The sequence below is a fragment of the Ursus arctos genome, unplaced genomic scaffold, assembly GCF_023065955.2.
Source record: "Ursus arctos isolate Adak ecotype North America unplaced genomic scaffold, UrsArc2.0 scaffold_5, whole genome shotgun sequence".
Classification (NCBI taxonomy): Eukaryota; Metazoa; Chordata; class Mammalia; order Carnivora; family Ursidae; genus Ursus; species Ursus arctos.
Window position 1 is genome coordinate 20,370,109 of NW_026623067.1, and position 27,747 is coordinate 20,397,855.

The following is a 27,747-nucleotide window of genomic DNA, read 5'->3' on the forward strand; positions in this document are numbered from 1 at the left end:
TCTCTGTAGTTAAGAGTCTTTCTTTCTTTGTCTCTTTTTTCCTTTCTTCATTTGTTCTGTTTCTTAAATTCCACATAGGAGTGAAATCACGTGGTATTTGTCATTCTCTGGTTGACTTATTTCACTTTGCAGAATTCCCTCTAACTTCATCCATGTTGTTGTAAATGGCAAGGTCTTATTCTTTTTTTTTTTATGGCTGAGTAATTTTCTTTTGCATATATCTATATCTATATATTTTGCATATATCTATAATATATATATTACAGACATATAAAATATATCTATCACATCATGGACATACCATGGACCGTCTCTTCATCAGTTGATGGACATTTAAGTTGCTTCCATATCTTGGCTGTTGTAATTAACGCTCCAGTAAACATACATGCGTTCATATCTTTTCAAATTAGTGTGTTCTTATTCTTTGGGTAAATACCCAGTAGTGGAATTACTGGATCATATGGTAATTCTATTTTTAATTTTTTGAGGAACCTCCATACAGGTTCCCACACTGGCTGCACCAAGCTTGCATTCCCACCCACAGTGCACGAGGGTTCCTTTTTCTCCACTCTTCATGAAAACCACAAAGATCAGATACAACCTGACAGTTTGAACTCTGTTTTGTAGAAAGGTGTTTCTCAACCAGGTAACATTTATTCATTTATTTTATTTATTGTTTTTTTCAAGGTTTTATTTTTAAGTCATCTCTACACCGAACAAGAGGCTTGAACTCATAACCCTGGGATCGAAAGTTACCTGCTCCCCTGACTGAGCCAGCCAGGCACCTCTCACAACCAGGTCACATTTAAAAGGCAGCATGATGGGGGTGGGGGGGAGAAATGCAGTAATCTGGTTGTCAGCAGACCTCGAATTTTTCTTTTCTATTAACCCTGTCACTTTATCAGGGTAACTACCTTCTCTACCTCGCCTCGCAGCTCTCCCTCTCCAGCTCCCTCTGCTATTGCTCTAAACAGGCTCGAACTACAGATCTCTCCTCTAAAGCTCTGAGCATTTCATGGTGGACAGGGTCCTCCTATCCAGGGAGTTTCTTCAGTCTCCAGTGCGAACTCTGTCATTGAGGGAGAGGTCTTCTCTTATGTCTATTGAGCACCTCCTGTGTACAGGGTGCAAATCACCGTGCAAGACAGCCTTTCCCTGAGTCATTAATCCTTAATCATGATGGGTAAGAGTCCCATAGCACTCCTCTGTGCCAGACCGTGTTCTCATCTGTTTACATAGACTCACTCATTTAAATCCTCCTCCTCATCTCTGTGAAGCTGGCATTATTCTGATCGTCATTTCGCAGATGACCACCTGAGCCTTCCAGAAGTAACGAACACAAACAAGCATGCCCAGGGTCCTCCAGCTGATCTCAGCGATTCATCCATGAGGTCAGGACAACGATCCTGTCTTTACAGATGAGGGTGTGGGGGTGCTAGCAGCCGGAGGCAAACCGCTCAAGGTCACAGAGCAAGTACCTCACACACCTGCAAATCACACTCCCGTCTCCCTCTTTCCGCAGCCCAGATCCCTTTCATTTTGCTGCTGTGCCTTCCCAGAGGCAATTCCGCCTTGTCATAAACTGCAGACCGTGGCACTTTTAATGAAGGAAGAGTTTGCCAAATGAAAAGCAGATTAATGAGATATTTGAGATGCTTTGCAATAAATAAATCTCTTTCAGAATTCTCATCTTCTCCCACTCAAATTGCGAAAGCCATAACAGCAACAATTACCTCAACCCGGTTGCGGCTGTGTGGGAGTGAACTCTCGGAGTTTTATGGCTCAGGGTAGACACCGGAGACCAGCAAAACTTTCCTCTAGCTTCCTGAGCCATAGGTCAGAAATTGGATAGATCAGGTGTGGGCTTTCCCCAGCAGCCTCCCCTTGCCCCTCCTGCTTTAGCCGTGTCTTGGAACACCATTCCTGGAGGAGACCAACAGAGCTTAAAGCTGGGTCAACATTAAAAATATTAGAAATGTCGGGGAGCCTGGGTGGCTCAGTCAGTGAAGCGTCTGTCTTCAGCTCGGGTCATGATCCTGGGGTCCTGGGATCGAGCCCCACATTGGGCTCCCTGCTCAGTGGGGAGTCTGCCTTTCCCTCTGCCCTTCTTCCCTGCTTGTGCGCTCTCTCACTCTCTCAAATAAATAAATAAATAAATATCTTAAAAAAAAATATTAGAAACGTTAATGCCAAACTGTTTGCCGAAAAGTTGAAACCTAGAGCAACATTTGAACATGACTGCCTCAGACTTGAGGGGAGTCTGTTTTTTTATTATTTATTTATTTATTTTTAATGATGGGTAACTTTAGATACTCCGTGGGAATTGTCAAATATCCCTGGGGGAACTGAGAGGTCAGAATAGAAGTGTGATTATTTCTATGTGATACAGAACTGAATTTGAAGGCAGATACTCACATTTATATTCAGGAAGGAAGTGTGTCTCCTCATGCTAGGAGTCTAGGATGTGAGGACAAGCAAGTCCTTGTCCCTTTCAGGGCTAGTAATCTATTAAGAGAAATAAGTTGTGCCCAGTAATAATCCGCGCTGTGAGGGGAAACATACCGTCTACTGCATATCTTCGTAGACCAAGCATTGCATCGAGCACTTTAAGTAAGGGCTTGGCAGGAGGGGAGGATTATCCCCATTTCTGTGGGAAGAAACTAAGGCGTAGCATAAGTTGCCTGAGCCTGTTTATTAATGCGGCTTTGGTTCAAACTTCTGTAGTTCCAACGACAGACCTGCACTCTTTCGCCTATGTTCTGCTATTAATTAGGTGGGATGCCAATTGACATTTAATGGTTTACCTTATCAGGTATCCCTTCAGGGGATTTAAAGGTTTATGCAGTTAGCTCATCAAGCTGGATAACATTTAGAGAGGACCTTTTTTTTGAAGATTTTATTTATATGAGAGAGAGAGAGAGAGAGAGCGTGCGCATGTGAGCACAAGCAGGGGGAGGGGCAGAGGGAGGGGGAGGGGGAGAAGCAGGTTCCCCGCTGCACAGGGAGATGCCACGTGGGGGGGGGGGGCTCTATCCCAGGACCCAAGATCATGACCTGAGTTGAAGGTAGACACTCAACCAACTGAGCCACCCAGGTGCCCCTAGAGACAACCATTTTTTGACTTGGGGATATTTTTGAGAATCTTGGGCAACTCAAATAATTGTCAGATTTTTAAAAGGAATGTGCAAAACAGAACACTTCATCCATTTATTGTGCTTTTGTGTTTGTGGAGTGAGGCTTGTGGATGGTCTTTGGGTGGGGATAGAAAGGGTCGGGATACCATTTGGCTATATACCTTGGTAACCAATAATGGTTTTGACTTGTGTTGTGGTTACTTTAGAGTGGCTAAGTCAGCCCGGGAGGACTTAACCATTTGATGTGCTTACCAAAAAGCCAGTCTTAAGAGAAGTATCTGTGGTGGGGGAAGGAAGAACCTCATTCCACTTGGCTTTGGTCAGACCTCAGTTGGAATACTGTGTTCAGTTTTGGGGAATGCACGTTATGGCAAAAAGCAATGATGACGCAGTCAGGAGAAAGACTGATGGCAAAGAGGAAATGAAAGGTGGGTGTTTGGAGGAATAGGGATCTTGTAGTTGAAGGAAAGATTTGAGGGGCTGAGATGACAGTCTTCAGAATTGGGAGGACTGGACCCCTGGTGCCTTAACTGATTGAGCGTCCAACTCTTGATCTCAGCTCAGGTCTTGATCTCAGGGTCATGAGTTCAATCCCTGGATTGGGCTCCATACAGGGCATGGAGCCTACCTAAAAAAAAAAAAAAAAAAAAAAAAAGGAAAGAAAAGAAAAATTAGAAGGACTGTCTTACAGAAGAGGAATGTAGATTTGTTATTTGTGGCCCCAAGGGATATAACTAGAAGCAACAGCTTCTGAGGAAGGAGATGTGTCATTATAAGGAAGAATTTTTCTGTTATTATCCACCCCCAAACAGAGAATTGTTATTGTTTCGTTTTGGGGGGACGTGGTGGATTCTCAGGCCTTGAAGATGTTGGAATATGAACCAAGTAACTACCTGGTAGAGACACTGCATAGGAAATTCAAGATTATCATGGCCATTGGATTTCAAAAGCATCGAGGTTGTTCCCAACCCTGAACATCTCAGCAGCTGCTGGACTGTCTTCCTGGGCTTTGCCTCCACCTTGGTCATGTTTGGGATATAGTTTTGGGGGAATGGATGGATGGATGGCAGGGGATGGAAAGAATCCACAATGACAGAGCCGTTACTCGGGCTGTTCTCATTTGGTCTACCATTTCTATTTTCCCTTTCCTTGACACGCAGAGGCTCGCCTTTGACAGTAGACATGTGGAGGCCTCTGGTTGTAACTGTGTAAGTGATGATCCACAACTCAGCCCACCAGCTCCTGCCACCGGGTTCTTTAAATGTTACTTGAAATGATTTTTTATAAAGTATCAAATCAGAGATCAAGTATTGTCATGGTCCAGCAGTCAGACAGTCTGACTTGAGCACTTGTACAAAGTTTATAAAACTTTAGGATGCCTGCCCTCTCTGGGGAAGACAGAACTTGAATTCTTTTCTAGATTTCTTTCTTTTTTTTTTTTTTTTTGAAAGATTTTTTATTTATTTATTTGACAGAGACAGCCAGCGAGAGAGGGAACACAAGCAGGGGGAGTGGGAGAGGAAGAAGCAGGCTCCTAGCGGAGGAGCCTGATGTGGGGCTCGATCCCAGAATGCTGGGATCACGCCCTGAGCTGAAGGCAGACGCTTAACGACTGAGCCACCCAAGCGCCCCCTTTTCTAGATTTCAATGAGATGGACATTTTGGGTCATCCAAGAGACAGATAACCTATCGAAAGGTTTCTTACACACATCAAAGTAGCTTTAAAAATTACTTATAAGCTAGTACACAGCTGCCACTCTGTGTTAGGTAGGAATGTTCAAATGTTTCGAGCCTCTCCTGGCTTTTTACCCATTTAAGGACTGAATGAGATCGACAGAAGATTTTTGCTCGCAGCTGACAGCCAAACTGTTAGAGAAGGAACCAGTAAATATTGCAGCAAAAAAAAAAAAAAAGTAGGAGTTGCCCATTTTATTGCTTTCCTCGAGGCAAACACCATGCCACATGTCATCTTCAGTGACCTCCCTTGTCGCACCTGGAAACAGGTGTCTCTCTCATCCATTACAGACCCATAAACCGCAGACAAGCATGACTTAGAGACCTGGAGGCATTTTAAGCACAGGATTTGTGAGCACTTCACGCTCCCCTCGTCATTGAGCATCTCCTACCCATCTTTTGGAAGGGACCCTGAGACCATGAATCTCATTTAATTCCATGAAGTGATGTCAGAGGTATTAGGCTTATGGAGATTTTCCAAGCCCTACTAACTGGGTTTAGAGGGAGATACGGCTTGATTTACATGAATTCTTCAGGCCGGGGATTTTTCTAGGCACCAATAATCATCTACTTCTGCTTCCTCAAGCTTGCCTCACTTGCTTTATACAGAGCAGCTTAGTCCCTGATGGAAAGGTCTCTGTTCTAGTTGTGGGTTTTACCCCACTCTCTGGGCTCTTTTATAATTAGACTTCTTTTATGCTGTAGCTCTTTGAACTCCCCGAGTCTCATATCAGTTTGTTAACATGACTCATTTGCAGTGGATATATATGTTTTCTGTTCTCCATACATGGCTTCATACGGGGGCACCATCTCCGGAAGAGCTTGTCTGTTGCAAACTTAGGAGGAAGTCGAGTAGTTATTTTTGGTCCTTTCTCACCACCACGCCCAACATCTGCCTCCCTACCAGATACCATTCCTTCTTTACCAAATTTCCACAGCTCCTATCCCACAAAAAAAAAAAAAAAAAAAAAAAAAAAAAAAAAAAGTGGCCCGATTCTCAGCCTCTTTTCCCCTAGTCCTTCCCAAAACAGTGGCTGATAAGGTTTAAAGTAAGGTAGCACCTCTGGGGGGGGGGGGGTGAGTATGCAAAGTATTGAATGTCTGTGGCTGAATTTTCGGTAGTGGAAAAAAAATAGTTTTAGATGCAGATGAAGGGAGCTGGGTTGATGACACAGGATAAATAGGGCACTCACTTAAGGTCACATACATGGGTAGGGTGACAAGGCTGGGGTAGAGCAGAGGTGGCAATTCTGTGGGGAAAAATCAAAGAGGTATTTGGTCAGGACGTTGTTTGGTTTAGGGAAAAAGAAGAGCTTATACTTGGGCACTTTATTTATTTAAGCTTTTGTTTTTGGGGGGCTGGGGAGCAGGTAGGAGAGCTCCTACTAAGTGCAAGGTCTGTGGAGACTCCAGAGATAAGGAATCACAGCCTCTCCTTTCCAAGGATTCATACCCTGTTGTGGGGGAAATTAGACACAGTCATTAATAGAGTGGCCCAAAGGCAGAATATGAAAAGAGCTATCACAGAGGTTCAGCTAAGGGTGGTCCATTTTCTGTAAGATATCTGGAAGGTCTTTGCGAAGTAGGATTTTAGTTTCTACTTAAAACCGCATTGTACTTTGACAGACCCATAAATCCATAAATACAGGGAACACGTTGATGGTTGCCGGTTGCCAGACGGGAGGGCAGGGCAAGGAGGGATGGGGAAAATGGGTGAAGGGGAGAGGGAGGTCCAGGCTTCCAGTGATGGGATGAATGTCATGCAGATAAAAGGTACAGCACAGGGAATCTAGTCAACGGTATACAATAGCATTGTATATAAAAACAAGAACAAAATGCAAAGTGTACTTTGAAAATCTGTACTTTTTTTTTTTTTAAGATTTTTTCTATTAATTTGACACAGAGAGAGCACAAGCAGGGGGAGCAGTAGGCAGAGGAAGAGGGAGGCTCCCTGCTGAGCAGGGAGCTGACCCAATGCGGGGCTGGATCCCAGGACCCTGGAATCATGACCTGAGTCAAAGGCAGAGGCTTAACCTTCTGAGCCACCCGGGCTCCCCAGGAGAATAATATTCTTTAAGAAAATGACTATGACCAGGCTGGGTTAAAAGCTGGGGACGACATATTTGTTTGTCCCCTCAATTTGGGGCAGAGTGGACGATGGCCGCTAATTCATTAGATGTGCATTGTATCTGCAGGAGCGAAAGAAGCAGCATATCTCAATGCGTAAGTCCTACCCCCCATATTTTGCAACCAAGTTACCTTTAAAATAATAAGAGCAAAAGCTGGGGTGCCTGGGTGGCTCAGTCGTTAAGTGTCTGTCTTCGGCTCAGGGCGTGATCCGGGTGTTCTGGGATCAAGCCCCGCATCAGGCTCCTCCGCGGGGAGCCTGCTTCTCCCTCTCCCACTCCCCCTGCTTGTGTTCCCTCTCTCACTGGCTGTCTCTCTCTCTGTCAAATAAATAAATTTAAAAAATCTTAAAAAAAAAAAAAGAGCAAAAGCTATTCGGAATCAACGTTTTAGAACCATCTGTTACTTCTCACTGACCTGTGAGCAGATATGATCGAGCGAAAGCATTCACTGTAGTCTTTGGTGCTGCAGGGGCTGCCACGCTATTGTATATACTCTTATCGTGGCTAAACTCTGGCTTTTGCCACCGTTATTACTCAGAGACCTGGAGTGTCAATGGGATCATTGAAATAGCCAAGTGAGAGTCAAGAGTTTTTCGGCCTGTTGCTTGAAGCCTTCGGAAGATTGTTTGCTTTGTATTCCCTAAATTCAGAGCAGAAATGCCTCCCAGACATCTAATCTTTACTAGGTCACACATTTCAAAAGGCAGTGAAATTATTTTCCAGTTTAAGGCAAGTGGTTTAGGAACTCCCAAACCCTCTCTTTTCTGAATCTATTTAGAAAAAAGAAACAAAACAAAAAATTAAGCAAAAGCCATATAATCCCAACTACATTGTCCTGGTATAAAAATCCTAACATAGCATGGTAGGAAAAGGCTCTGAATTATGACCTAAGAGATCTGAGTTCTGGCTGTAGTTTTGTTAATATGTGGCTTGATGGTTTTGTCGGGTGTCCTACCTAATGGGGAAGGATTAAGATCTTTCTATAGGGTCTCCATGCTGTTCATTAGTACCGGTCAATCATTTTTGCCTAAGGAAACGGAGAGACACATGATAAGATTGTGGTCAACCATTTTCTGTGAAAGCAATGTGTTACTTTTGAGACAGAACATTTAAATTTTTTTTTAATGATTTTTTATTATATTATGTTAGTCACCATACAGTACATCCCGGTTTCCGATGTAAGGCTCGATGATTCATTACTTGCGTATAACACCCAGTGCACCATGCAATACGTGCCCTCCTTACTACCCATCACCGGTCTATCCCATTCCCCCACCCCCCTCCCCTCTGTAGCCCTCAGTTTGTTTCTCATAGTCCATAATCTCTCATGTTTTATTCCCCCCTCTGATTTATAAGAACTAGGATGATCGGTAGGGGAAGAAAGGGATAAAGAGTGGGGGGAGACAGAACATTTAAGGCCGGTGTGAGATTCCAGAATTCTGTTGGCAGTAATGATTGACACTGGTGGCTTTATCGACCTGAATCCAGGAAGGAGGACATGGAGGAGGGAACTTTTAGCCAGCCCACAGTGGGCATATACAAAGAGTAGGAAATGAATCTTTGTTGTTTTAAGTCACTGTTGTTTGGGGGGTTATTTGTTACAATAAAATAATTGAGGCTTCTTGATTGATATGGTATCCGGAAGAGTTTAACTGCGATGAACCAGGGGAAAACGCAGGGATGTAGGAGATGCTTCCTTTCCTTCAATTAAGTTTTACTAAATTTTCTAAAGATAAATGTCCCAACTGCTCTGAGGGGAAGTAAGTTTTCTGTCATTGGAAATAGTAAGATATAGATTAGGCAACCTCTTGAAGGCATTGCTGTAGAAATTGAAGGTCAAGAAATTGAAGGATATAGTAAGGAAAACATACTTGTTTCTGGCACAGAGCTCCCTAAACCTCTTGGAATTTCCTGAGCCGTAAGAGCCATAAAGGTGTCTTATGTTAATGAGGTGACTTTGGAAGCACCTATGGGCGGGGGCTGGTTGCCAGGGGAACCAAGCCCATGATTAAAGGGTTGGAACTTTTCAGTCCCACCTCCTCCTCTGGGGAGGGAAGAGGGGCGGAGGTTGAATCAGTCTTCACTGACCAATGATTTAACCAATCATATGAGCCTATGTCCTGAGGCCTCTATCAAAACCAAAAAGGACAGGGCCCAGAGAGCTTCCTGGTTGATGAAACACATGGAGATTTGGGGAGAGTGGCATGGAAGCTCTGTACCTTTCCCCATACCTTGTGCTATGCATTTCTTCCATCTGGCTGTTCCCGAGTTATAGCCTCTCATAATAAGCCAGTGATCTCGTAAGCAAAATGTTCTCTGAGCTCTGTGAGCCACTCTAGCAAAATCACTGAACCCAAGGGCAGTAGGCCGTTGGAACCTCCCATCTACAGCCAGTTGGTAAGAAGGACAGGTGACAGCCAGGGTCTGAGGTGTGTGTGTATATGGAGAGGGCTGGGGAAGTCTTGTGGCACTTCCTCCTTAAGCTGTGGAATCCGGTGCTGTCTCTGGGTAGATAGCGTCAGCCTTGAGTTGAAGTGTGGGACACGCAGCTGGTGTTGGAGACCGGCTTGGAGGAACCACTGTCTCTTTCGTGGAATTGGTACCACAGTCTTAGACCGGATTAGAGAACTTCACGGTCCATTGTAGTTTAAAAGCATGCAGATTTCCAGCTCCTGAGGGTAACGGTTGTGCCTCACGTTTGTGCAGCAAGTGTGGTTTATAAAGGGTTTTCTCCAGTGTAAACTTCCCGGCTCTCCTGTGGATAGCAAGAGGATTTCCTTAATGTGCCCTCCACGGAGACTTGCGCGGGTGCTGGGAAAAACTTGTTTGGAGAAGCAAGCTAATTCTTTTTTTTTTTTTTTTAAGAACTTATTTATTTATTTGTCAGAAAGAGAAAGAGCACAAGCAGGGGGAGCAGCAGGCAGAGGGAGAAGCAGGCTCCCCACTAAGCTAGGAGCCTGATGCGGGACTCAATCTCAGGACCCTGGAATCATGACCTGAGCCAAAGGCAGACACCTAACTGACTGAGCCACCCAGGCGTCCTGAAGCAAGTTAATTCTTTACCTGAATCCCAGAGCCGGCCATCTCTATTTTTAAACAAGTACTCCTAGTTCTGTTTGTTTGTTTGTTTGAAGATTTTATTTATTTGAGAGACAGAGAGAGAGCATGAGCAGGGAGGGGCAGAGGGAGAAGTAGGGAGCCTTGGGGTTCAGTCCCAGGGTCCTGGGATCATGACCTGGGCTGAAGGCAGGTGCTTAACCGACTGAGCCACCCAGGTGCCCTTGTTTGTTTGCTTGTTTTTTAAATTTTTAGATCATTGTGCATTCAGTTGTAGTTGTAAGAAATACAGAGAGATCCCACATAAACTTTACCCACTTTGGCCAACTGGAACATATTATAAAACTATAGTCCACTGTCACAACCAAGCTATTGACCTTGATAGTATCGAGACACAAAACAGTTCTATGACCACAAAGATACTTCATGTTGGCATTTTATGGCCACACCTACTTGGCTTCCACATTTCCATACCCCTTAACCACTTAACTCTGTGCCTATTTTCCATTTGTATAATTTTCCCGTCTCAGGACTGTTACATAAATGGAATAATCTAGTATGTCACCTTTTGGGACTGGCTTTTTCCCCTTAGCATAATTTTCTGGAAATTCATCCGAGTTCATTCCTCTTTCATTGCTGAGTAGAATTCCACGGTATGGCTATATCACAGTTTACTTAAACGTTTACCCATTGAAGGCTATCTGAGTTGTTTCTAGGTTTTGGCTATCGTGAATCACCTGTTACCAACATTCATGTGTATGTTTTATGAACAGGCTTTTCATTTCTCTGGGACAAATGCCCAAGAATGCGATTGCTGGGTTGGGTGGTGGTTGTATGTTTAGTTAGTTGTTGTTGGTTTTTTTTTTTTTTTTTGAAGATTTTATTTATTTGTGTGTGAGAGAGAGAGCACAAGCAGGGGGAGCAGCAGGCAGAGGGAGAGGGAGAAGCAGACTCCCCGCTGAGCAAGAAGCCTGATGCAGGGCTTGATCCCAGGACCCTGGGATCATGACCCGAGTCAAAGGCAGATGTTTAACCGCCTGAGCCACCCAGGCGCCCCTAAAGTGCCATACTCTTTTCCAGAGTGGCTGTCATTTTCTGTTCTCACCAGCTGTTTATGAATGATGTAGTTTTTTCCTGTTCTCCCCAGCATTTTGTATTGTCACGATTTTGGATTTGAGCTTGTGTGGTTGGTGTGTGGCGGTGCCTCGTTGTGGCTTTTGTGTGTGTGATCCTAATGGCTAATGACATAAAACAGCACTTCACGTGCTATTTGCCGTCTGCACATCCTCTTCGCTGACACATCTCTTCCTGTCTTTGGTCCATTTTCCAATTGGACTGTTTGCTTTTTTACTCTGAGTTTGAGAGTTCTTTACGTGTTACAGATATTACGTCTTTGTTGGGTTATGTGGTTTGCAAATCTTTTCTCCCAGTCTTTGGCTTGTCTTTTCCTACTCTGACAAGGATCTTTCAAATAACAAATGGTTTTAGTTTTCATGAAGTCTAGTTTATTTATTTTTTCCTTTATGGATCATGTCTCTCCTGGATAATTGTAATAGGCCCTCCCTGCCCCCCTTTTTTTTGGAAGGAAAGAGATGAATTTGTCTTTATTTTCAGAGTTTTTTCTTTTTCTTTCTCTCTTTCTCTCTGTCTCTTTCTTTCTTTCTCTCTCTCTCTCTTCCCTCCCTTCCTTCCTTTTTTTAAATATTGGCTCCACTCCCAATTTGAGGCTTGAACTCACAACCCTGAGATCAAGAGTTGTATGCTCTACCAACTGAGTCAGGAAGGAGCCCCAGTAGGCCCCCTGAGTTTTCTTGATTCTGTCCTTGCCTCCCAGTTGGCTATTCTTTTCTTTTCTTTTTTTTTTAAAGATTTTATTTATTTATTTGTCAGAGAGACACAGAGTGAAAGAGAGAGAGAGAGCACAAGCAGGGGGAGAGGCAGGCAGAGGGAGCATCAGGCAGAGGGAGAAGCAGGCTCCCCACCAAGCAAAGAGCCCGATGCAGGACTCGGTCCTAAGATCCTGGGGTCATGACAGGAGCTAAAGGCAGATGCTTAATCAGCTGAGCCACCCAGGCATCCCCCAGTTGGCTATTCTTAGCAGAGTAATCTTTCTTCCTCTTCCTCCTCATCCTCTTCCTTTTCTTTCTTCTTTCTTTCTTCCTCTCTTTCTTTCTCGTCCTTCATTCCTTTCTTTTCTTTTTTCTTTCTTTCTTTCTTTCTTTCTTTCTTTCTTTCTTTCTTTCTTTCTTTCTCCTTCCTTCCTTCCTTCCTTCCTTCCTTCCTTTTTTCTTCTTTTTTCTTTTCTTTCTTCCTTCTTTTCTTTTCTCTTTCTTTCTCTCTCTCTCTCTCTCTTTCTCTCTCTTTTCTTCTCCACACCCAGTGTGGAGCCCAGCACTGGGCTTAAACTCGTGACCGTGAAATCAGGACCTGAGACGAGATCAAGAGTTGTAGACTTAACCAACTGAGCCCCCCAGGTGCCCCCAGAGTGATCTTTTTAAATGTAATTATTCACTTAAGACTTTCCACGCTTCCTATGTCACTCAGAGAAAAACCAGAATCTTGACAATAGCTTACTGTCTGATCCCTCATTATCTCTTTGACCACTCTCTTCTTGTCTCAAAGAGTAAAGGCTTCCATGACCTCCCATTTAACACAGAAATGTCCCATTGCCTATAGACCCAAATTCACTTTGTTTTCTTTTTCTTTGTGGTACTTGTCAGTATCTAACCTACTCCATATTTCACGTATTTTAAAAGATTATCTGTCTTTTCTTCTAGAATTAAGCTCTTAGAAAATCCTTTTATCTGTTTTGTTCATAACTGTTCAATCATGAGGATCTAGAGAGCGTGGCACATTGTAGAGACTCAATAAGGATTTACAGAATGAAGGAGGAATGAGTAAAGTGTATCCCAACCTAGCTTTGCCTTACCATGATAAATCCCACTGTTCCTAGCTTGCAAAACCTGAGCTGGTACCATTGGAATCATCTTTCCTTTTGTGAAGAAAGGTTCAATTCTTTTTTTTTTTTTTTTTTTTTTTTTTTTTACTATTTATTTATTTGAGAGAGAGATAGAGTGTGTGAGCAGGGAGGGGCAGAGGGTGAGCGAAAAAGAATCGGAAGAAGAGTTAGCACAGAGCATGGAGCCTGATGTGGGGCTTGATCCCACGACCTTGAGATCATGACCTGAGCCGAAAGGAGAGGTTCAATTCTTTCACAAATTCTGGGTCTAAGAAGGATGCCTTAAGAAACTTCCTCCTTCTGAACAAACAAACAAAAGCAGAAACAGACCCATAAATACAGAGAACAAATAGATGTCTACCAGAGGGGAGGGGCAAATGGGTGCAGGGGGAAGAAAAGAGAATTATCTTCCTTGGAATGAAATGGATTAAAACTTCTAATGAAATTTCAACCCCTGATGACGTCAGGATCATCAGTGGCTCCTAATGCTATTTGTTGAAAGGCTGCTGGAATCATGATCGTGGAGGGATCAAGCCGACAGCACAAGAATCCACTGATCAATCTCAACCAGTTGTTAAAAATGGGACAACTTTATGTACTTACTGTTGTGATGTAACAGGAAGGCACACAACGCCACTTATAAAATAATCTTGCAATAACAAGAAACTGAACCTAATCTGATTGATCCTCTAGATCGGACTACCTGTACAGAAGGAAACATGGGTAACAGGAGATCTTAAATGGCATCGCAATACAGTCAACCACTCCAAGCTGCGTAAAACACTACAGGATAAATGATTCAGTTCCTTCAACAACTGAATGTCCCCCAACAGGTAGGAAGAGCTGTCACAGACTAAAAGACACGTTGACCGGTTACAACGTGTGGACCTTGGTTGGATCTTGATTTTAATGAATAGATATAAAAAAAAAGACATTTTAATAAGATTGGAGGAAGTCGAGTATGGCTTGGTTATTAAGTGATACAAAGAAATTGGGTGAGAGAATGATAGTGCTATTGTGATTTTTTTTTTTTTAAAAACCTCTTTATCTATTGGATAGGAATACTGCCACATTTAAAGAGAGATGACATATGTCTGAGATTTTCTTCAAAACACAGTTCTCCCCCCTGCCCCAGGCCAAGACACACTCCCAGAAACACCTAAACTAGAACAAATGAAGGAAAAGCTAACGGTCATGTGGTGTGGGGGAGGGGTGTGGTAGATGGGACGAGAATGATAGAATATCGGTAATGGTTCAACCTGGGTGATAGGTCCATGGGGCCACATCCCAGTTAGACAATTTATTTTACTTTGTGTATGCTTGGAAATTTCTACCACAATAAGTTTTTAAGAAGTCCCCGTTGCCCCTTCTTACCTAGGGATTCTCCAAGAAACGGGAAGGGTGAATCTCATGCACAGATCTTCTCAAGGCTGCACTTGTCCTGTCCTCACTCTCGGCTGTTGGAGACCGTGACGTTCCGCAGTGCCCTTCAAATTTGGGCTCACCTTGGTCCAGTGGGGACTCCTGGTGTCAGTGACTTCTGGGAGGTCCATCTCATCCCTGCACACCAGTACTGCCTCAAGAGGAGCTCTCTCTCATTTTAGACCGGAATCAGGAGGATCCAGACGGGTCGCCACTTATAACCGGTATACATTTCGGCCCACAAGCAGAGGTACGCAAGAAAGAGGAGGAAATTGGTTTTGTAAGTCCACTTGATTTGTATGTTAAGCCTTGATTCTGCTGGTGTCCTGTTCGGATTTCCACCCATCCCTATTTGGAGATCACAGCAAACCACAGTGAGGGAAGGTTGAGGTGAGAGTGTGGTTACTGTTTATTGAAGGACACACTTGCAGCTTAGACATCCCTCAGCTTGGTGCCTCCTTTGTGTTTCGTGGCTCTTATGCCACATGTGGGGCGATTTGCCGTGATTCTGTCTGTATGCCCAAGACAGCCATCTCCTCTTAGAGTTTTTGCCACATCTTCCCCTCTAACCACGCTTTGAAGACTCCTCCTCCATGATCCACAGACCTCTCTCTGATGGTTGGTATCTCTCAACAGTCTAATAGGAAAAGAAGGCAGTAAGAACGGAATTTCGAGAATCCTGCTTCTGTTAGGTTTCTGCTCAAGTATCGTCTTTTCTGTGGAGTTGGGGATTTTAGAAAGAAAAGCCCAGAGGATGAGTGTGATATTGCCCCTTTTAGCCCTGCCGTGCCCTTCCTCTGGCCAGAGAACGCAGTCTGTTACCTGCTTGCATGCAGAAAGGCAAGGGTAAAAAATAAAGGGAGAAAGGGGAAAAAAAAATGAAACACAAGCGGACGAGCATCTCAAAATACCCTACCCCTCTTAAGAAGATGTGAGTTGAATTCATGGGAGAGGTTCCATTGGGGAAAGAGGAATTGTTCTTGAACATGGGGTCTGTGCGTTTGCAAAGGCTGTGTGGGATCCAGGTCCCCAGAATGCTCTGATGTCATCATTCAGGTTAGAGAACCCCCGCTGGGGCAGGGTGACCTTTGAACCTTAACAGCCCTGTGCTGGAGTGAGCACTGGGCGGTGTTGCTGGTTCTCTACGTGGTCTGAGTTCCTCAGCCATTTAGGAGACTCGACGACTTTTATTCCTATCGGGTCACCTCAACGAATTTCCCGAGAGTCAAGGAGGGCCAACCAGTAGGGAAAAGGAGGAACAGGGTGTTAGGCATCTTCTAAGCAACTCCTGTCGCTGGTACCATGAAACAGCGACAAAAGAGGAAACATCTGGAAAGTGAGGAGTCCCCGGAAAGTGCTGAGCAGGGAGCAGGTATGCGCTGGGCACCTTGTCTGGGGCGTAAAGGCTGCTGCCAGCCTGAGCCTTCTCTAGGAAGGTGGGATGGAGGAGCGCGTGTCCCCGGTGAAGTATCCGAGGATGCTGCCATGTCCGTTCCTCAGCATCCCTGTGGGGTGAGATGGCATGGCAGGGCCACATGCCCCCGGCAGGTGGTCAGTCAGCCCTGTCCGTCTGAAGACTTCTCTCTTGGGGCTGCTTGGGGCTGGAGCTCTGTGACTCATAGCAGGCCGGGGTCCTGCTTGCCCAGACTCAGAGGGGATGGCTTTCTCAGTCCTGTATTCTCTCTTATTCTCTTTGTTCCATCTTCCTCTGGGGTTGTTGGGTGGGGGTGGGGGGGTTGTGAGGGGTGCTGATGAAGATCTGTGGGTTGTGCTGTCCCTTTTACTGAAGAGCAAAGAGAAGCCTTGTTGACAAAATATTTTGAGAAGTCAGAAAGGAAGTTGTCTAGCGATGGCAGTATACTGAAAACATGGAGATGGTATTCCTTTAGAGGGAAGAATTTACCGGTTGATCCATGGAAGTTTGTGAATCTAAAGGTGTGGTCTTGGCCGTGGAGACTGGGGGGAAGGAATGGGCCTTTCAGAGACCGAGCCCAGATGGATGGGGGTGAGAAATGTCGTCAGGGCCCCCCAGGGAGCCCGGGGAGCTGTGGTTTACTTCCCACAGCATTACATGTAAACGAGTAGCTTGCCTTGAGAGAAGGCGTGGTCACATGTAGGAGGTGGGGCAGAATGGAGTCCATGCCAGAGAGCCAGCCGAGCCTTCTGCCCCAAATCGGGGCCCAGCAGTTTCCAAAAGGCTCACGGCCCTGAAGAGTATAGGATGAGCCTGGGGACTGGAGGCCTGAATGGGAGGCAGATTTTCAGGCAGCAGCTAGGATAGGACTGAGAAGGCAATGATTGGTGAGATATTTTTGCCTCTGTGTGTATGATGGGGTGGGGGCAGTAAGTGGGGAGAATGCAGATAGAGTGTCCTCAGATGTGAAGTCAGCCTTGTAAAGTTCCTATCACCATGCCTGGATCTGGGAGACACTCAAAACATGTAAGAGCGAATGCAGAACTCTTACTAAGGGAGTTTCATGAGATCATCACTTATATACCCATATATACTTTGATATAGAAAAAAATTGCGTATCTCCACACATGCTACTTCATTAAACCACACATAGAGCATATAGGTAGATATGCACATCCCTCCTACAGTGTGTTCCCAAACCATCCATGGGTATCAAAGTCCTCTGCTCTTACACCGAACTCTGGAGTATGAGTATATCCCAAATGCCGTATGGGACATACTCATACTAAAAATAGGCATGACCCAAGAATTGCATGGGAAAGCTTGCACTAAAAAATTGTTTGCGATTTATCTGAAATGCAAATTTAACTGGGCATCCTCTGTTTTTGTTTGCTAATGTGGGGTAATCCTTGTAAACTTAATACCAGCTGACATATCGTACACTTACTGTACTTCTGTCTGTCTTCTAAATGCTCAGCATTACCGGAGCCTAGAATAGTGCCTGATACATAGTAGTTGCTCTCTGAATTTTATTGAACGAATGAGTAAATGATTGAATACACACCATAAATACAGCCCATATTATATAAAATGGTTACATGTCGCACAATTCCTGAATGTGAACACAAACTATGCACCAGACTCTCCACTGATGTGTTTCTACCCTACTCATCATGCCGTCCCCACATTTGTGAAAGGTTTGGCTGACACACACAATTCTCACACTTCAGAGCTACTCTTCACAGCCACCACTCAGGCCTTCATTCCTAAGAAGACACTACCGAAATAAGTGTTGATAGTAATTCAATATGGGAGTATCCACCCAGGACCAGACTCTGAGCTGTGTATATTCACACTTAGTAAATATTTGTTGGACGGAGGAATGATGCCCAAACATGGCCCGCCCTCTGTATTTCTGAGGCTTCCATATCCTTCTAGGGGTCTCGAAGTCACAGGAAGATGCCCCTCAGCTTGAATCAGCTGGGGTGGCCAAAGGCTGGGGCGCAGCCGTAGGGGAGGTGTCCTCTGCCTCTGAATACTTCTCCTGTGTTTCTTCTCCACGCAAGCTCATCCACGCTGGTAAGGGCTCAGGGCTCCTTGGGTGTGGGGCATGTAGATCCAGGAGAGGCCAAGAAGAAACCCAAGCCGATCAGAGGTGGTCAGGGCTCTGTGGAGGAGCCTGGGAAGCTGGCATAGCTGTTAGAAGAGCAGGGGTATAAGCTCAGTGTGGGCGGGGGCGGGGGAGCCCGGGTGCCACCATAGTGGGCAAGTTAAGAAGCATGGGCCAGAAAGGTCTGGGCTCGAGGGGTGGGGCCGAGGGACAGGGGAAAACACCTTCAGAGGAGCTGTGTAGGCTTTGCCTTTGCTCTTGCCTCCAGAGAAGGATGGAGCTCCTCGGCGCAGGCCTCCCACCCTGGAGCAGGACCGTCAAGCTCGGACCCCCATGCCCTGATGCGCACAGCCGTACTCCCCACACATCCATTCTCAGCACACAGCCCCCGCCCCGCCCAGACGTGTGTTCCGTGGTACCATCTCCTACATGACTGTCCACATTCCACAAGCACACCAATGGTATCAGAGATTCACACAACCCACCAACATCCCGTGCATGCCACAACCCCTTGCCACCCTGCTCCACGCCCCTGGATACTGACGCCCGCCAGCATCCCTCCGCACACATGAAAAACGCCTAGCTACACCCACCCAGATTAGGAACACCAGTGCCGGGCTCCTCACCACGCATCTTCACATCTGAAGACCCCTCAGCTTCTGGCCTGCCCCCACTCACATTCTTACGTCTCTGATTTCTCTTCCCAGGACTCCGGAGAGTACCTCGAGACAGTCCTCAGCCTAGATCACCCCTACCCCAGGTTCAGGAGCAAGGGGAGACTGCTCCCCCCTTACACCATGCCTCCTCATCCCCTTCGTCCTATAAGACCTGTGTGTCCTCTCTATACGTGAACAAAGAGGAAAAGGGCATGAAAATATACTACATGCAGGTACAAATGAAAAAGGGTGTGGCGGTCTCCTGGGAGACTGAGGAGACCTCAGAGTCACTAGAAAAGCAGCCGAGGATGGAAGAAGTGACCCTTCCCGAGGACGTGCGGGTAGGGACGCCCCCTTCGGACGTGTCCACCAGAAACCTGCTGTCTGACAGCGAGCCCAGCGGGGAGGAGAAGGAGCACGAGGAGCGGGCAGAGTCAGACAGCCCGCCTGGGTCACCCGCAGTTGAGGAGAGACCCAGGGCCAAGACCCCCGACTGGCTGGTGACCATGGAGGCTGGCTTTAGGTGCATGGCCTGCTGCCGGGTCTTCTCCTCCCTGGAGGTCCTCCAGGAGCACGTGCAGCACGGGATCCGGGACGGTTTCAGCTGCCACGTGTTTCACCTCACCATGGCCCAGCTGACGGGCACGGCGGAAGCAGAGAGCACCCACGAAGAGGAGGAGGAGGAGAAGGAGGAGGAGGACAAGAAGGAGGAGGAAGAGGGAGCGAGACAGGAGGAAAAGGAGAAGGAGGAGGAACAGCCCGCACCAGAAGACCTAGGTCCGAAGCGGCCTTGGAGCCAGTGCCCAGGCTGTGTGTTCCATTCTCCAAAGGACAAGAAGTGAGCAGGGGCCGGGGGAGGCCGGGGGTGCCGAGGGAGCGGTACCTTCTCCAAGCTGCCACTGCTTCTCCCATGCAGGCTCACCCCTCCAGGAGGGAGACCTGGGGGCTCTCACAGCTCAGGGGACACCTGAAGGGGGGTGGGTAACCGGGCCCCTTGCTTCTCTTCCAGGCCTTTAATAAAGCTCTGACTGTAAGTGGGGATTTACCCTGAGCTTTTCAGGCCAACAAAGCCCCTTTCCTCCTGAACTACGACATGTCTTTCTCTGTTCTGGTTTCCACACAGCAACTGAGATTCATGAGCCAGAAGATCCCGGAAGATGGTGTGGCCTTCTCTCGGGAGAGGTAAGGCCTGAGGCTGGCGTCGTCTGGCCCGATGTCATAAGGTCCCAGAGGAATTCAGGGGAAGGGGCGCACCCCACACTGGGTTTCCACATCAGCTTGTGCCATGCCCCGTGCTTCCGGGGACTTGATCTCCATTGACTTACACAAGAAAGAATTTTGATTGGCAGTTACCTCAGCGGCTCCACAACTGACCTGAACTCTAAGAGCAAATCCTGCCCAGAGGCCTTAGGGACTGAGAGAGCTCAGCACAATCTCAAGGGCCAGGAGCAGTGTGAAGCGAGGACACGGGGCCTAGCGGGAGCCGAGGTCTGAGGTGTGAGAGCCTTCAGCCTGAGCTGGCCGCTCACTCTGGGACAACACGGAGTGTGGAGAAGGGAGAAACTCGGAAGTGAGGCCCCAAGAGATCTGGAAATGTTCCAGCACCTTGATTGGGCTGTAGTTGATCTGGAAAGAAACTCACTCTCATGTGTGTGGCTCTGAGCTTTAAGACAGAGGTGAAGGGTGGCTCTGACTGGCGGAGCTCGCGTCGCTTCCCGTGGCCTCGTGCTCTGCCTTATTTGTTGAATCGCTTCCAGGGAGAAGACAGGGCCCTGGGGAGAGGAGCAGACAGGATGCCGATGACGTGAAGGAAGACGAAGGAACCGGTGCTCCGTCTAGCATCACAGGACCATATACATGTCATATGCAATAAAGGCTGTTTTCCAAACCTCTCCGGGATATATTCTTGAATTAAAATGATCTATCCATCTACCCACCATGTGCATTGGTCTCGCTGGTGGCTGGTGCACTAGGTTTCATGCCACAGTCCTTTTCCAGAAACAGCGGTACTCATGCCCCCGGGATTGACGAGGCTTCCATGTGGCTGTTTTCACAAGGTGGCTTCCGCATCACGCAGGAGACTGGGACAAATACGCCGAGTTCTGACAAGGTCGCTGGTAAGGAGCAGGTGCTTTAGAAACTGTGTCCCACGGGTCGTGACTGAAAGCACTGGGACAGTCTTCAGGGGGCTGGTGGGTGCTGTGCATGTCTCCCCAGGTCTGGCCTGGACGGGGCCTCTTAGTCGTGGCTTCTCAAGGAAGCACCAGGGCCGAGGAGAGATGTCATTGTGTGGAAGCTGTCTTTGGAACAGTTTCCTCTGGGGTTGGTGGAACTTTGTCACAGCGCACAAAAAGAAGCCATCCGACCACAGTCAGGAATTGGAGGAAGAGATGGCTGTAATCAGGGTTTCAGCCAATAAGCTCGGATATGTCCAGTTCTGACGCTAATAGGTCAATTGCCAAATAAACTCTTACTTTAGCTGCTCAAGTTTTGGACGCTCTCAGCCCTGAACTTCATCCTCACCCCACTGCTACCAGCCCCCCCTGGAACTACAGACGTCTGGGAGGCACCGAAGACTCATTTTGATGCATGAGGCTATCCATGGACTGAAAGGTAAGGGGGGGGGGGTGCAGCTTGTTTTTCTAATCTGAGTAGGGGGCCACAGCCAGGCTTCAGAGAACTGATGGAATTGGAGATTCCTCTAATTCCTCTGATGAAATTCAGAGACTCTGTAAAATGAAGCAGAATCAGGTCTAATTCCAAAGTCTCATGGATTTTTTCCCTAGAAGGTGAAAGGGGCCTTTCGTGGGGCTTTATTGAATCAACCATGGTTCCTGGGATGTGGTGTTGTTGTTGTTAGTATTTCAATCATCATCTTCATCCAGCTTCCTCACTGACTTCATGCTTCTCAGCCTCTCCAAATGGGGTGCCATCTGCACGTCCATATCCCTTTGCCTCATGATGCCCAGAGCCCCCTTTAACCATCATTCCAAGAACTCAAAATTTGAGGCTTTTCTACCCTTCCATACTCACACTGCGCCCTCTGGGAGGTTCCACACCCTCTCTGGCTTTGCTCTGTAATCTTCCCCTTTGTTCCTTTGTTCCTTGAGTCCACCAGGAATTCCCCCTTCCCTCCTGCCTTCCACCATCTTCCACTGACAGCCTCAAACACCTCGAGTTGATTCCACATAACTTGGTTGGATGCAGGTTACACAGTGAGAGTTCTGGCTGTTCTTCCTGCTGGGAGAGACTTCCCTGGAAAGCACGGAGCAGAGTCACAGGAGGGCCTGTGGGTGCGAGTCTGGGTGCCGCGGGAGGCAGCTACTGCTAAGTCTAGAGAAACCCGATGGATTTTTACCTCTGCTGATCTTGAGTCCACCTGCCTTATTGAACTAGCTCACGAGTTTATCTGCGTGTTCTTTTGGGCTTCCTGGATCAACGATGATATTAAATGTAGATCATATGTTCTCTGGATAACTTGAGTAATTCATTTTATAGATACTTTTTATTTTATTTATTTGCTTATTTTTTAAAGATTTTATTTATTTGTTTGAGAGAGAAAGAGAACACAAGTGGGAGGAGGGGCAGAAGGAGAGGGAGAAGAAGGCTCCGCATTGAGCAGGGAGCCCAACCTGGGGCTCCGTCCCAGGAACCCAAGATCATGACCTGAGCCAAGGGCAGGTGTTTAACCGACTGAGCCACCCAGGTGCTCCTATAGATGCTTTTGAAACAGATAACCTTTTCTAGACCTATTTTTAGCTTCCCCTCCACTCCCCAGAGGTAACCAGTATCAGAGTTTTGCATGTATCCAGTCCATATTTTCATATATGCGTATATATATAATCACAATATAACTTTGTGCATCACATTTTCTTTCAACCAATTGTGGAGTTCCATGTTTTATTTGTGTCAATTTGTATTGATCTAGGTCTGTTATTTTAACTGTTCGATGTTATTCATCCATATGCATACAGCACCATTGATTTTTTTTCGATTCAGGCATTACGGGACAATTGGATTGTTTCCATCCTTTCTGTGGAGCAAAGAGTGTTTTGTAGAGCATTCCAGGCTTCTCCGGAGAGTCAAGAAGGGCCAGGCTATCTGAAGGATTGCTGCTTGCCTCCAGCCACCTTCCAACAAGCTACCTCCAGCCAGCACTTGGAAGCACCAAGAGGTAAAAACTCCTCCAAATGGAAAGATCTAAGGAGACAAAAGGTAGGAGATTAACGCCCGGCATCCTGTTGGGGCTCAGGGAAGTCTGGGCTGCCCTGAGCCTTCCCCCATCAACCCACCCACCCTGGCCTCTCTAAAGAAATGTGGAGGGAAGGAAAATCTGAAAGCTTTGAGCAGACACAGGCGAGATGTTGGGGGCTGAGGCTGTGGTTGAGGTCTCTGAGTAGACCCTGAGGGTGGAGAGCATCCAGACAGTCAGGCTCTGCCTTCTGAGAACGTCTAAAGATTCTCATAATTGGGGTGATGCCAGTCACACGCAACTGACTTGGGCCACCCTGTCCCAGAAAGCTCTGCTCTGTCGGTATCTATTCTTGGTCACTCTTGTTTTCCATTATTTGGTCACTGCCTTTGGTCCTCTGCTGATGGGGATCAGAGCAGGTAGAAGACCCAAATGACCCGTTTTCCTGCTCAGTGTCACCGCAGAGCTTGGGGGTGAGAGAGGAGGCCAGACTAAGCTCATGAAGGAAAGATGGGCTCTAAGGAGGAGATCTGAGTTGAGGGTGTTTCCTCAGGTCTTGACGAATGAAATTGAGCGTCACTACCACAAGGATTCCCTGAAGTCCTCCTTATTTTCAAGACTGGCCATGGGTCTGGGTTCGCTCAGTGAAGGAAGCAGGGATCCCTATCCACTTGGTGCCTGCTTAGACTTGTCCTCCTCTGATACACGCTCTGCGAGAATGATCTTCTCTCTAAGACAACTTTTTACTGCTGTCTCTCCTCAGCATTTACTGCCCTCTCACAGGGTCCCCCTTAAATGCCACTGTGGTGAATGTATCATTTGATAATCCTGCTTCTCATTCTGTTCTCAGTACCTTCTGATAAACTGTATCTGCTTTATGCCACAGTCTTCACAGATCAATAATCCTCCTTGACTTTGTTGAAGCAGATGAATCCATGAGGAAGCTTAGCTTTTTCCCTTTCTTCTTTGCCAATTCTTCTCTATCTTTTAAGATCCTTTTCTTATCTACTATCCTGACTCTTTTTTTTACCCCCAATTTTGGCCAAATTTCAATCTCCTTCCCTAATTTCCTCATAAACATTTGGAGTTTATCCCTCACAAATTAGGGGATGTTTGGTTGTTGAAAAGTGCTAAGTTCACAGATGTTCTTGAAATTATGGAAGCTTCCCTGTCTGGCAACCCACAAAAGGAGGCCCATGGAGATATCCAGTTGAGTTCCAAACCCTTCCAAACACAAAGCTCATACCAAGAATACCTCCCAGCAAATTAGAGTCCCTAGACCACTGCCCAAGCTCATTTGAATTACCATCTGGTTATGATGATTTAGGTAAAAGTCATGGGGTAAACGTATCCCTAAAATCCAGGTAAATAGAAAACCAAAGAAAATATAAAACCAAACTTGGAAGGAAATCACATTAAGAAAACAAGTTAGGGAATGGTTTTAATCTGTACCAAGATGTGTATATATATATATGTGTGTGTGTGTGTGGTTTTAGTATGTTGGAGATGGGGATAGAGTGGGAAAGGGCCTATGAGCGCTAATGACTTATCCAGATATATATGTGTGTGTGTGTGTGTGTGTGTGTGTGTGTGTGTGTGTGTGTGGTTTTAGTATGTTGGAGATGGGGATAGAGTGGGAAAGGGCCTATGAGCGCTAATGACTTATCCAGACAGGTTCAGTGGAGACACCCATTGTTCCATCTGTCATGAGTGCACCAAGCCTGACAGGTCCCTGCTGTTTCTGTCATACTTTTTGGAGCAGCCTGTAAGAGCAGAGGCCTGAGGTTCCCTTCATAGGTGTCTCAGGCGATTTTCCACTCTGAGATCTCCTCGCCTCATCCAAGAACCTGACCTGGGCAGCTTGCTGCTCTGGGTCCCCACACCCCTCCTCTCATCTTCTCCTTGCTGGAGAATGTTTTTCCTCGTCTCTTGGCCAAGCTCTTCCCTCTCTGAGGCATTCCACATATTTCCCTCTCAAAACTTGAATAGTAAATTTTCATGGCTTATTAAATCCTGAGAATGTGGTGAGAAGCAGGATTGTCAACAGAACAACTAGTTTACCTTTTCTGAGGAGTCTTGAGAATTTGATCTTAAACCTCTCTAACATGGAGGGGAAATAGAATAGTGAAATGAGCAGTTAATGAGAAAGCACTTTTCTAAGTATTTGTATGGATTAATTAGTCCACAGAATGACATTATCTTATGGTAAAATGAGCCTTATCCAGTCTAAGGGATTGTGGGAGCCCTCTGGGAAATTTGTCCTCATTCTGCAGCCCTGAGGTCAGCTGGGACCAGCTGGCACTAGCCTGGAGCCTCCGAAGGGTGGATGAAGGACTTATTCATGCCTGCGGTTACCGTACACTGTAGTCCTCTGAGGTACTAAGAAATTTCAGGATTGATGAGGTGCACCTGGTCCAGATAGCCAGAGTGGTTTCTGTGCAGACAACTTCTGGCCTAGGGGGTTCTGAGCTGGTTCTCTTTGATCTCGCCCAAGTGCGGGCAGGAGTTCCCCCTCCACATCACCACCCCTACCGTCTCTCTAGGGGTGTGGGCTATGCCATAGGTCAGGGGGTTATGAATGTCCTGGCGGAGTGGACACAGAAAAAGTTGGATGGGTTCCACCTGGGTACGTCTCTTGCTGGGGAGTCATGGGTGAGGTGCTGGTTACTGGAGACACATGCTTGCTTACCTGGAGACAAGCAGAGTATTCTGAGAGTGTTTATTCTGCACCTGTGTGTGTGTGTGGGGGGGAGTGTTCCCTTCTGGTTGGTTATCTTGTCTAGGTGCCTCAAGACTCTGTCCACCCAAGGAGTCCTTTTCATCACAGGGGTAGGACGTTTGCCTCATTTGCCATCATATCTTTTCCCCAAAGTACAGTTATGATAAGGTGTTCCCACTTCCCAGACTCCTTTTCTCTCAGTTCATTTCTGTCCTGTCATCTCTTCTCTCCAGAATGGTCTGTTGACTCAATGGGTATAGATCCAAAGACAGCAAGAAATGCCAGCAATTCCAAAATAACAACACAGGCATGTCGGGAAAACTTCAAAACATTTATCCTGACACATTTTTAAAATTTCACAAAGAATATATTAAATGTGTAAAAGCTCAAATGATACAGGAAGGGAGTAAAACTTAATTTTTTAAAAATCCTTGCCCAGTGTATTCCAATCCTCCAAGTTAACATGATGAAACATTTGATACACAAACTTTCATACATTTTTACACACACACACACACACACACACACACACACTTTTCTTTTTTCGTGTAGGTATGAACTAGGTCCCCATCAACTTGCTGTGATATTGTCATTTACTCTCTCCTATTGACTCATTTACTGAAAAAGTGGCCATTTTCACAAAGACATTTTCCGATAGCTAACAGTAAACATCTGCTGAGTGCTTACTCCGTGTCAGGTACTCTTCTAACTGCTTACGTGTAACTCTCGTATGTCAGTTTCACGACATACCCATTAAACGGGTGCAGTTATGAGCCCTCTGTGATAGATAAGGGCAGATGAGGCATGAATAACTTCTTCATCTACTTGCGTGACTTGCCTGAGACATTGGAACAAGTCAAAATCCATGCCTTTAATCATTCTGCTTTATTGTCTCTGTTGGGAAGACTGGATCATTTTGCCACTAAAACCTTAAAATATCATGTTACATTTTTACATCTCTAAAACAAGCATGGGCTTGTTACATGGGGTAAGCAAACTGACTCTTGTTAAAAATCCTTATGCAGCTGCATGAAGGTAAGCCAGGCACTAGAAGCTATGGATTCAAGATTGCCTACCAAATTTTAAAAATAGCTTTTTTTTTTTTTAAAAAAGATTTTATTTATTTATTTATTTATTTGACAGAGACAGCCAGCGAGAGAGGGAACACAAGCAGGGGGAGTGGGAGAGGAAGAAGCAGGCTCTTAGCGGAGGAGCCTGATGTGGGGCTCGATCCCAGAACGCTGGGATCACGCCCTGAGTCGAAGGCAGACGCTTAACGACTGTGCCACCCAAGCACCCCTAAAAATAGCTTCTTGAATGTAATTTATGTAATGTCAAGTCTAGTAGGCTGTCTAAATGTAGCAAAGAAGCAAAGATAGGTAAAACATTACTTCGAGTTGACAGGTAAGTACCAAGAGTGTGGTAATACCGGGGCCAGGGTAGAGACCTATAGAAAAAGTTGCTGTTTCCGTCCAGGCCCTTGGAAGGGCTCCACCACCTGCCAGTGCCCCTGGGGCAGCTAGTCAGCTCACTTCTTAGTACACAGCATCTTCAGTTTGATAGACTCACAAGGAAGCCTTCCAATGCGGTTAGCAGTTCTGCGTTCTTGATGCAATCATAGTTTCAGAGTGTGGGAGGATATCAAGCTATGAAAATATCCTTGGAGAGACTTGCTTATTAAATTTGGCTTTTTCAATCTTCCTAATACTTTTTCACTAAACACCAGGCGGCTCCCTTAATTTTTCAGATTCGTGTTGTTTTTCTTTTGTCTAATGAACTTTCAAATACTTCCTGATGAGCTATTGAGGTTGGAAAAAAAAATAAACATCTCTGGAATAAAAAAGATATTGACAATGACAAGTAGAGAAAGCCCCAAAATGAGGCTATACTTCATTATAGCCTATTAATTGGAATGGAAAGTTCACATTACACTGCTTAGGGTACATAAATAAAAGTCAAGGATTCTCTGAGGTATCTCTGGGATCCTTATGAGTCTCCACCATTTCTAATGATTAAGATTTGACTGATAACATAGAGGATATTTAGTTAAATTTGAATGTAAGAAAAACAGTGAATACATTTTTAGTAGAAGTATGTCCCACATCTCATGTAGGATATACTTATGGTAAAACATAAGTATTATTTATCTAAATTTCAAGTTTAACTGGATGTCCTGGATTTTTATTGACTAAATCTGACAACCGTATTGATGATCCCCAGT

At 45.9% G+C, this 27,747-nt stretch overlaps 1 protein-coding gene across 1 annotated transcript; it reads left to right on the plus strand.

The window, feature by feature from the left end:
• Positions 1–14,592: 14,592 nt before the first annotated feature.
• On the plus strand, positions 14,593–27,313 carry FAM170A (family with sequence similarity 170 member A). The gene is made up of 6 exons (XM_026507819.4): positions 14,593–15,807; positions 17,788–17,928; positions 18,667–19,453; positions 19,739–19,797; positions 20,373–21,228; positions 22,615–27,313. Exons 1-4 carry the CDS (start codon positions 15,738–15,740, stop codon positions 19,743–19,745), a joined length of 1,005 nt encoding a protein of 334 aa, XP_026363604.2. The 5' UTR covers positions 14,593–15,737; the 3' UTR covers positions 19,746–19,797; positions 20,373–21,228; positions 22,615–27,313.
• The last annotated feature ends 434 nt before the right edge of the window (positions 27,314–27,747 follow it).